At 42.4% G+C, this 12,021-nt stretch overlaps 1 protein-coding gene across 4 annotated transcripts in view; it reads left to right on the top strand.

Annotated features, from left to right (window-relative positions):
* The first annotated feature begins 227 nt into the window (after positions 1-227).
* plcg1 (phospholipase C, gamma 1) overlaps positions 228-12,021 on the top strand; it is a 95,158-nt gene continuing 83,364 nt past the window's right edge. For all 4 annotated transcript variants that reach the window (XM_084333892.1, XM_084333890.1, XM_084333891.1 and 1 more), the window contains exons 1-2: positions 228-485; positions 1,275-1,566. In XM_084333892.1, coding sequence (XP_084190018.1) covers positions 1,350-1,566 — 217 coding nt within the window. In that variant the 5' untranslated portion in view covers positions 228-485; positions 1,275-1,349. The remainder of the gene's footprint in view (positions 486-1,274; positions 1,567-12,021) is intronic.

Raw genomic sequence — 12,021 nt, 5'->3', positions numbered from 1 at the left:
CTGTTCTAGCCTGATCAACAGGGCACTTAAGTGGCGGTTAGTTACCTCGAGGAAACGGCTAATTACATTTACAAGAGAGAGAGAGAGAGAGAGAGAGAGAGAGAGAGAGAGAGAGAGAGAGAGACCAGCAGCGTCCCGTGGAGAGAGAGTCGCTGTATCTTTAAGAGGCCGTCTCTCCGCCGCTGCTTTGTTGTACATGAGGGGGTCGGATGGGGGGAAGGGCCCGAGCCGTGCGGGAGAGAGAGAGAGAGAGAGACCAGACAAACTTGCTGCTACACCACGGACTCTCCTCCCCTCGATGGACGACTGTTGCAGGACACGCAGGGAAACGGGATCGCTGTGGTTCTCCTCGGTCGGGGGCCGGAGCGCGTCGTTCACACAGCCCGGGCCCGCGGTGATCTTCTAGCCGGGGAAGACGAGCCGGACCTGTCGGGGATGAGCGGCGACACCGAGCGTACGACGCGTTGTTCGGCTCTGGCTGTTCGGTAAGTAGCTCTCTCTCTCTCTCTCTCTCTCCGGTAAGGCGACCGGGTGACGCTGGAAGAAAGGACTGAAATAACATGTGAGGCTAGCTTCGCTACCTGGGCTCGTCAGCGGGGGACACACTTCCTTGGCTGTGCGAAAAATCTCGCCCGCCGACTCCGTTTGCTCCAGAAACAGCCACGTTTCTTGTTAACATTGTATCCGTTTTCTCCCAGTTTGTGTTCGAAATATAATGTTGGGTTATTCTTGCAACGCGAGGAGCTCAGACGAGGAGAACTTTGTGTAGCTTCCAGTGTGGACGATGCACTGCAGCAGATCACAGGCCTGTTGGCAAGCGGATGTTTTTAAAAACCCAGCCACATCCAATTAAATGTCCAGAGGATTGCAGACAAACCTGTGGATATTTGCTGTTGTGTTGTATGTGATTTGGCTTCAGTCAACATTTTCTAGGCTATAGTGTACAGCATCAAATGCCATGTTTCCCATGTGAGAATGATCTATCTGTCATCTCTGTGAGCCCATCACCTGTATAGGATAGCCTGCTACACCCCATAAAAATTAAAACTATTTTTTTTTAAACATTCTATAGAGGTGGACATGCAGTGATTTTTGGCACAGTATGCGAGTCCACAAGAGATAAGACCCGAGGCCTTTGGGCCAATCTCCTTTTTAACACATGATATGTTTGCCGGGAATGTTTTCACTGTGCTTATAGTGTGTACAGAACTGACAACACTCCATGGAATGTTTTTTTTCATGGGTTCCCCCCCCCACTCTCTCCTCCCCTGTAGGTATATCCCTGTCTAGGCCTCGGCAGGAGCAGATTGTTCTGAAAAGGAAAAGCTTAACAAACGAGGGAAGCGGACATGGCTGGAACCTCGGCCTTCTTTTCCAACGGACCTGTTCCGTGGACAGAGAATGACACTGAGATGAACAACCTTTACCGGGACCTGGAGCTGGGCACAGTGTTGACACTGTTTTATTCCAAGAAGTCCCAAAGGCCGGAGAGAAGGACGTTTCTAGTCAAGCTGGAAACCAGGACTATTATCTGGACCCGGGGCACGGATAAAATCGAGGGGGAGAGTGAGTAATGCACACACACCACACGCACACACGTACGTTAACTTAGGCCAAAAGTTGGGACCAGGCCCTTGACCCTGTTGTTTACCAATACAAGTCTCTACTCTCCCCAGAATCAGTTTTCTTCCTAAGGTGGGTCAGTGCTTTTGTAAAAAGCTGTCCATAATCAACCGGTTTGTAGTCTGAAATGTGTTCTATAGTTAAGTCAGGAACACAAGCAAGCATACATACATAATGTAGCCTACACACACGTTAAAATGGAGATAATAATGTGCTGTGTGCGCCTACAATCGTAGATGGACACTGTGCAAAGCAGCATGGGGCCCTTGGAACTCGTCACAACAGACCGGCAGCCTGTCACCTCGTCAAACAGTTGTACACAACCCGATGGGATTTTGAACAGTTGGGGCGAATAAGGGACTGTTTTGTATTTAAATACTATTTCTTGGGAGTGACCCAGGTTGTTCAGAACGAAAACTGATAATCGAGGGCAACGAGAGGAAAGTTGCACCTGTGGCTGCTTGTGTCGTTCCCGGCCCCGGGTACAACGCACTATAACGTAGGCCTTGCGCGTCGTAAGGTTGGGTCTCTCTCCGCGGTGAACACTCCTGCCAGTGAGCCTGTGGAACTTGGTGTCTGTCTGAAGACACGCAGGGCTTCCAGTGAGCCGTTTATTTGGCTGCGTGTGTCTCCTGGGCAGCAGGATGCCTTGTGCACAGCTGCTCTCTGCTCCGGATGCAGCAGAAGGAGTAAAAAAAAAAAAAAAGGACTACGCTTATGTTTTCCCCCTTCTTCTACCAAGTAGTATGATCTTTTTTCTTTTTTCTTTCTGCCTTGAAGGGGAGAGATGGAGGGTTTCATACACACATGAGCTCTTAGCTGTCACCTGATACTCCTGGAGAGGTGATGGTGCCCAGACGGCTCATCAATGTACTGAAATAGCCCTGTCATGGTTTTTACTGGAAGGAAGTACAGGATCGTTTTTTGGAACAATTTGACCATCCTATTTTCCCCGTTATCAGTGACGTCGAGGAGAGATTAATGAGATTAGTTGACTGGAACACGTACCTGTAGGCCCTTGATCGAGGCACAAGACGTATTGTCCTCCAGATTGACTGCTAATTTGACGAATGACGATCTCCCACTACTTTGACAAATTTACAGGAAGTCGGTGCTTGTTCTTCACGGAAAAGCCTTTTGTGCATCTAGTCGACCTTATCTTGCAGAATACAAATCAATTATTTAGCAGCAGATGATTAGTCTGCTTGAATAGAACCACATAAACGGTTGTCGTTCACATAGGTGGAAGTATAAAGATGCAATGTTTTCTGACTTGATATAGATGGTAGTCTACTAGTCAGAACGCAGTGACCGTGAACCCAATGCATTGGTTATCGTTACAACCTTGTGTAACAGACTTAATATGGTCTACTTATTTCACCAAAACACCCCTGTTTCATTGTTTTGTTTGAATTTCCTACCTGTGTTGTTCTGGGGTTTGGTGTGTCTGAAGTTAACGCACCCACGTGACAATGTCATTGCGCGCGGCTCGGACAGTACTTACTTTTGGATACATAAGAGAAGGTGAAAACAAGCAACTGCACACCAAACCTAACGTTTGTACATCTGATGTGTGTCACACAGATTGCCAGTAAATGAGCCTGAGACCCAATACTGCCTCCTGCCTGGTTAATGTCACCACACACACCAGAACACAGCGCAGTCGTAACGCACTGGTTATTTACACTTGGAAATAGCACGCCATCATTTACATGTCCAGTTATCATCTTCCTCAATGCCATTATGTTTACATTGAGTCCTTTTGACAGCAGGTTCCTGTATAAAACCAGAAGTAGTAGGGCAGTTAGTTACTCTGCATGTGCATTAACACGTTTATGCTATAGCAGCTTTGTATTATTATGTCTTTACAAACCCTTTACAATTTCTACTTATCAAGGCTATATTGGGTCGTTAAGTATTTATAGATTAATTGGTACATCAAGTTTGCATGACAATTATTAACCTTTTTTTGATGATTACAGAACAATTTCTTGTAAAAGTTAATCAAAGAAAGATTTGACAGACATTGCAAATGTGATATCATTCATGATATTGGAGGAATGTTACCTTTTTGCGTAATTATTTAGATTTTCATTGAAGAAACTATTAAAATGATCTGGGGGTCTGTACTAAACAAAGACCTTTTCTTAGGTGTACAATATGAAGGACAGGCCAGGGCACCATACATTTACATTTAGTCATTCAGCTGAACGCTTTTATCGAAAGTGACTCACAAGTTCTGTACAGATCTGAACAGGTCAACAGGAAGGGTACAACTCTCGTCAATGTTTGTCAAACAGTGTTGAACTTGAGTGCTGCAGTCTTGAGTGCATAGTACGGCTGCGACTAACGATGATTAGATTTTGTTATCGATTTCATTTTATCGATTAATCTAAACTATTAACAATTGATTCTATTTGCAATTGAATATTTCAAAATGTTTTACTAGTATCCCCAGGTCACATGGGTAGTTGCCTCTTTGACACCACCTACTGAATACCCAGAGTAGGAGATGAGCCATGACGTTTATTTATGTCTATAAATGCTGTGTAGTGTGGATGCCTACTGTACCGAGTAGGGTGAGTAACCTACATGCCATTACTGCTTTTTATCTATTGACTCATTATAGCTACTTTATTATCTTGAAATAATATAACGCACGCCCGCTACTATGACATTGTTTATCATTACATACAATGTATCCATGCTTGTAGCTAAATGCTGAAATTTTGAGATTTTTTACCGGCCAAAAATTATAAATAGCTTTTTAGTATATCTCCATGAATTATTAGCTCTCCACTCCACGCTATGGTAGTGCTTGTGCCAGCACAGGAGATACGATTCCAATATAATTTTTATATATAGTTAGGCTATATACATATTTAAATCTTACTTTTCAATAAAATAGGCTCAGGAATCAGGATTGTTAAAGCTAATTAGACTAATCCATGTCAAAAAGAGTAGCCTATAGTAAATGTATACACACACACAAACAACACACACAAGAGAGAGGGAGAATAGCTTATAGCAGACTTAATGGTTTTACAATATTTTTGCTAATGAAGTGAAATATTTATTATCAACTATCCAATTCGTTTTTATTGTGTAACGCTACTTGCAATAGCGAATACTACTGGTCAGTCAGGATCACTTGTTCAGCAGGGAAGGGATCTGGGGGAAATGGCGCGAACCTCCGCGCACGTTGCGCTCTCCCAGTGAAACTCCCTGCTGTCTGGTGAAAAGAAGCGGCTGGCGACCCCACATGTGTCGGCATGTGGTCATCTACACCCTCCCCAGACTGACGATGGTAGCATAATGACTAAGTTAGGGGATGGGAGGGAAAAAAACATGTTTACACCCGTCTCTTTGTCACGCATGACGCCACTTATTAGAATTCTCCATAAATGTTTCTTCATCTAGTGTCGTATGATGAGCATGAAGTGAAACCAATGCTTGGCCTCAATAGAAAATGTATAGAAATGGCCACGATAAGCGAGTTCTACCATGTGGGTGAATGTGTCCTTGTTGTCATACATCTCATTCCAAGTTCTACCATGTGGGTGAATGTGTCCTTGTTGTCATGCATCTCATTCTAAGTTCACCTCGTGGCTCTTCTGCTACCCAGTTCATCACATTCTCCAGGCACACTGTCACTTTGTGCTTTTCCTCGCAGAGCGAGCTAAACCAGTTGGTTAACGTACACCCGTGACACTGACAGAACTTCGTACACCTGTGACACTGGCAGAACTTCGTACACCTGTGACACTGGCAGAACTTCGTACACCTGTGACACTGACAGAACTTCGTACGCGTGTCACGCTGGCAGAACTTCGTACACCTGTGACACTGACGGAACTTCGTACACCTGTGACACTGGCAGAACTTCATACACCTGTGACACTGGCAGAACTTCGTACACCTGTGACACTGGCAGAACTTCGTACACCTGTGACACTGGCAGAACTTCGTACACCTGTGACACTGACGGAACTTCGTACACCTGTGACACTGGCAGAACTTCGTACACCTGTGACACTGGCAGAACTTCGTACACGTGTGACACTGGCAGAACTTCGTACACGTGTGACACTGGCAGAACTTCGTACACGTGTGACACTGGCAGAACTTCGTACACCTGTGACACTGGCAGAACTTCGTACACCTGTGACACTGGCAGAACTTCGTACACCTGTGACAACTCTTGGTCGGTCACTGGCCTGAAAACCGGAGTGCTTTGATTTGTCACACTGACTGGGACACTCGGTTATCTTTACAGGACAGCTGCTGGAAATGCAATCACTACTGTGACGATGCAAGAAAAACGTTCTATTTGAAATGGCTGAAGTTTCCGTTCATATCTGGCCTCGTAGCGTTCCGTTTGGTGGGAACATTGGTTTGGTAATAATAATTAGGTAATTTCTTGCTTGATGACTGTGATTGACTGGTTCTTTGTCACATTTGGGGTTGTTATCTGCATAGCCTAGCCTAAGTATGTATGCATGATATGGACCTCTGTGTTGTTGTATAGACTGGTATTTGTTCATTTTTAACACATTGACCGCCAGCAGCAGGGGGCGCTGATCCCCCTTCATCGCCAGGTCTTTATTCAATGGATATAGTTTTAGACTGCAACATTTGCGAGTGCTTAAAATATATCTTATATTATATCTATGGGTCTAATAACGCTGTTGACTGTCAGTGAGTTGCTTCCAGTCAACATGCCAGAAACGGATTGTTTTTTCATCTGTACATTTCCGTTTTATACCGTTTTGAATAGAGTATGGTTTGGGTGCTGTTTCAAGTAATTCCAGGAAAAAGACGAGAAAAAGGCATTTTAGTGTAATCCAGTCATCACGTTGTAATTTTTTGGCTGATTATCTAATCATCCTGAAATCAACGCTAGATTATCATTATTATATCTTGTCGTGCATACATGAAATGGCCCTCGTAGCGGGGCGCTCGCCCCCCCCCCACCGCAGTCAACAAACAGTAATGAGCACATACACCTACACACGGATAGCTTTGATCGCGGTAGAAAGAAATATCAGATCAACGCAAAGTTTCATATATAGAGTCCTTACCTTGTCTCTGATGTAATGCAAAAAAAAGAATCCAATTATCTGATTGCCATTCCAGTTATCCACAGCGATCATGTCCCCGACATTACCGAGAATTACACACGGACGGGCGGGCGGGGTTAATATTCCATGCAGTCGTTGTAAGCCCCTGGCTCGCCTGAGTATTTAAACCCCGCCCGCACGGCTCAGATCGGCTCCTAAAACACCAGCCCATTTCCAATGGGATGCAATAGATGGATCAATACAGTCCGTATTAATTAATGTTGCGTTTTCTTTTCAAATGTAGCCAAGAGTAAAGACCATAACCCTATCGAAACAGCATTTTCAGCACTGTTTGTTTACCAATGATTTTAAGTTTTATTAGCAAAATATGAGTTTATGAATATCTCTGAGCATCCTGATGGAAACCGGATGAATTAGACACGAGGAAATAACGCGTCATGAAAGCGTTGTAGTCCTATGACTGAGGACATCCAGGGCTTTCATAAAATTACAATACCCAGCTCACACCAGCCTCTGAAAGCTGCTGAAAATATTCTTTGCGAAAATTCTTTGCAACATTATTTCTGTGATTTATATCTCACCGGTCAAACAAACCTGAACATTATTGCCATAAAATACAATGTAGATTGTTTCTTTACCTTTTTGTGAACGTCTAGGGAAAAAAAGTTGACGTCTTTGCTGCCCTGTTACGGGCGCCTGGTGGTACAAAATCCAGATTGAACTCTGCCATTGGAATATGCCATAGATGTATGACTTGGCCATAATAAGGTTTATAATTTATAGGCCTGATATTCTATATTCATATTTCAAATTGCATGTGTCCGAATGGAAAAATTCAGTACTGTATAGGGATGCACGATAATTATCGGGTCGATATCAGCAATTATGACGTCGTCCCGATAAACCCGATAAAAGTATTGATAGCTCCGCTAAAAAAGAAAATGTTATGTAATTTTTTTTAAACTTTTTTCTTCATGTCAACGTTCACACGCACAATATATGCTTACTTAGGTTACTTGATTCAACAACAAAGCAGTCGGGGCAATGGCAAGCCGAAAACGGTTGAAAATGTGGTTATTTGAAGTTTGGATAATTCTTTTCACAACTGAGGTAGGTAGATTACATTTTTAGAGACTAAAGTACCGGAAAAAGGTACCGGTACCGTATCGGTTCAAATGTGAACGGTACCCATCCCTACAGACAAAGCACAATACCTGTTGGTTTTTAGTTCACTCATTGTTCAGGGAAACACATTGTTAATGACATTGACGGATTGTGAATTTTGTGATTGACTCAAATTATATTTATTTGGAAAAATAAATAGTCACTTTATTTGAAGAGTCAAAACTGTTCTCTTGGCTTTGTTTTGTTCATAGTAGTAACGCTCATGTCATGATAAATCTGGTTAGGTCAAAACTACACGAATATACATCAAAAAAAATTATAATACAATAAATATATATATCTATCGGTATCGACCTTGAGGAGCAGAAAGTTATCGGGGACAAAAAAATCAATATCGTGCACCCCTAGTACTGTATCAACAAAAAACCCTGTAAATCATCTGCCCTTTATTAATTTGCTTAGACTTTTGTACACTTGATCTCAAGATGGTGCTGAATGAGCTCAGTGGCAACTTTCCATGTCGTGGTAAATGTTAGCATGGTATTATTAGTGGTAGTGAAGGAGGCAATTTCCACCTTACTTTGTGGGGAGCGCTTTGAGTGTCCAGAAAATTATTATGTAATTAATTATTATTATTATTATTCACCATCAAAGATGGGAAAAAAATATATATATAATAATGAAGTTTTGGTACCTATGGAACCCGTTCTAGTGACTGGCTGGTCCTGAGTTTGCTCTGAACAGGGTAAATCTGCATTTTGCTATGATGCCTCTAGCTCATGGAATGAACTCCCAACTAGAGTTGTACTGATACCGGTATCGGAAATGCCTCCGATACTGCCTAAAGTGCTGGTATCGGCGAGTACGCCGAAAGTCTAGCCTCCGATCCCATATGACGTAATTTATCAACAACACGTGCGGTATCCTCCTGCTGAGAGTGAGCATTATAAAACAAACATGTTTTTAATCGACGTGAATTAAAGTGTCAATGCCTTTTGTTATTTTAACAGCAGATACTTTCTTAAATGCCATCGTCCCGACAGAGCGGTGTTGACGGGGAGCTCTGATGTGTTCGTTGCTGGTGTTATTAGAATGAGCTGAAGAGCTAACCGAAAAGCTAGTTTTAGCTTTAACGTTACAAACAATCACAAACAACATAAACGTTACTACTAGTCGGAGCCTCTGCTACTAGCTAACTCGGGGGTCAGCAACCTTTATTATCAAAAGAGCCACTTTTCAGCAACCTTTATTATCAAAAGAGCCACTTTCCCCCCTCCCACAAAATAAAATGCTCAGGGAGCCGCATAACCTATTTACCCTTAAAATGAAGATAACCGTGTATAACATTTTATATATCTCCAAGCATACCCCACATTTAGCATAAAACGCCTGACAATTGCATACCCAAGTTTGTTGCATTAATGGAATTATAAAGCAACAAAAAGAAACATTTAAACTTTTTATTGCTGTTTTTACCTGTTATAACAAAGGAAAACCTCAAACTCTTATGAAGAGGAGAAAAAACACTGGCATCTGTAGACCGACTTTGAAATAAAACCCTGAACTATGCAGATCTATTTGAGTCCTTCCCTTATTTGTGGAAAATCTATAAAATAAAAATGTTCGTTGTTTGCAAATTTCGCACCACATATCAGGCATACGGGTAAGCCTGCATCGTTAGTCGTGAAAGCAAATTAATCTGTCCACGCTGAATTAAACCCTCTATTTTCCTCAGACTTTCCTTTTTTTGGATTTATCCATGGTTAGCTTACTGGGGGGTCGGAAACTCAAGATTAGCCACTTGCAGATGGCAGGGAGAGGCGCGGGGTGTGACGTACTGTATATTTTTGACAAAATATTTTAGTTGATGAAATATTTTTTCATTTCAGTGTCACAGTATGACATCGATCTCTAAAATAAGAGAAAAAAAGAAATAATAAAAAAAAGTAGAGAAAAAGTTTTATTTCTTTTTAGGCCAGGGAGCCGCAGCTGATTGGCTAAAGAGCCGCATGCGGCTCCGTAGCTGCAGGTTGCCGACCCCTGAGCTAACTGAACCAGAGCACCTGGATAGTGCAACAACGTATAACATCCGTGCGGAACCAATGTCCCAACAACCGTTCCGTGGGTGAACTCATTGAGCATAGTTGTCAATTAATGATACTTGTAGCTAAGGGGCTACACAACCCGGACTGTATTGATATGTTAGATTAAACCACTAATGCAGAATATTAAATTAGCCAGACAGTATAGGTACACAAAATGGCGGACACTCTATTAACGGCGCGGGGACAGGGATACAAGTTAAACAAGCATTTTAATAGTAATAGCAACATACATATTCTATAAACACGGCTCTCCTTTAATAATGGAATGTCAGGGCAACAACGTCAGAGGTAACGATAGTCTTTAACTACTAGTACTCGACCATTGAAGCGTGGAGTGGATTGAGAAGAAGCACGTCGAACAGGGAAAAGCAAGATGGTGGATGGAGACGGTGGTCCTCTAGAGTTCCTACTCCAGAGGGCTGCAGACACACTTAGGATAATCCGTTCGTCGCTGGGGAGGAAAGGGTCTCGTACGGAACCGGTCCTTGTATTCCTAGCGCCCGATGGCAGGATTAATAGCTATTAGTCCAAAAGCCTGTTGGCATGGTGATAGCTAGTTAGCCCCCTTTTGTACTTAAGGCTAACCCGCAGAAAGTCTTTAATAGGTCTTGTAGATCCGGGACGTTGCTGAGTTCAACTATAACGATACGTTACTTCGCTCACACAAGTCACTATACTGTGCCAATAGTGGCTCGACAATATTATAGTTGTATCTAATTAGCCGTTTGGCTCTCTATAACGATACGTTGCTTTCGGTCTGTGTACAACTGCACCAAAAACGTCTTCTCCACAACACACTCTGTAGCTGGTTACCTGTGGACTGAGTCTGTTCACCCACACAGAACAGTATACTCTCTCAGGACTTGCCTGGGCATGTTTCGAACATGTCTACAGGGGGCGCGCGCTGGCGCCTATGGCGTTAAGAATGGAACATATACAAAAGGCAAATGATAAATACTGGCACGTAAAACAGATGACGTGAAGATATATATCTTATATATATAAACAATATATAAGTTATACAAAATAATAAACGCAGACTTTCAGTGTTAATCTGGACCTTCAGAACAATACTAATACTAATCTATACAATCACCTGTTGTTGAATAAATACCATTACTTTCTACTAGTTATTACTAAAAAACAGTATATATAAAACGGTATCTGTAGCTATACATTTTTATTTTTTTTAATATAATTTATATAATATTTTTGTTTTATGTATGTATCGGTATCGGCCAAAGCTTAGGTATCGGAATCGGATCGGGAAGGAATTCTTTTTATCGGAACATCTCTACTCTCAACAGTCCTTAAAGGGGAACTATCTTATAAATGGCCTTTTTGAGTGTTTAGCATTGTTTCCGAGCTATGTGAACTTATATTAATATGATCTATGTCTCTAATTCTCATATTGGCGCATTCTTCCAATTCTCCTCCAATATTCACCCTCACTGAACTGAGTCATCTGAAAATGTGATGATTTGTGATGTCAGAGAGACACCGCTGCATGATAATGTGGCTGTGTGGCATCAGGTACATGATGAGCTGCACACAGTGGTTGGAGCCCAGGCTCAAAACGGCTCGAGATCTTGAGGTAGAAAAATGCTGTTTTTGAGGACTTGATTAGAAATACAAAACAATGGGGGAAAAAAATTACAGAGGTGTTCCATAGACTCACAGGAATTGTGTAAAAGTGCCCAAATAGTGAAAGAAATAGTCAAATAGTTCCCCTTTAAAGCTTGAGATTCTCCCCTCTGTTGCAGAGTTTAAAACCTTGATCTCCTTACTTGTCTTATTGTTATGATTTTATATGCCTTTTCTTTCTGTATACTCGATGTGACTGCCTTTCGAGTTTGAAACTAAATGTGTTTCATCGGTGACCACGGTCGCAGCCTCACCTCTAATCTTCTAAGTACCGCCTCTAAGTGCTGTGTCTTTTAGCGCTTGGTGTTTTCATTGGTCGGCAGAGAGGGCTGACGAGGCCAGACGTTGCGTTTTGATTTCCCTCAGAAAACAGAGAGAGCTCTTATCTGGTCAGAGCTGGTTATGGAGATGTTGATCCTTAAACTAGGGGGGGGGGGGTTGAC

Source organism: Notolepis coatsorum, assembly GCF_963971535.1.
Source record: "Notolepis coatsorum genome assembly, chromosome: 17".
In the NCBI taxonomy this organism is placed as follows: Eukaryota; Metazoa; Chordata; class Actinopteri; order Aulopiformes; family Paralepididae; genus Notolepis; species Notolepis coatsorum.
The sequence above is the reverse complement of the archived record's forward strand: the minus strand, read 5'-3'. Positions and strand labels throughout refer to the sequence as shown.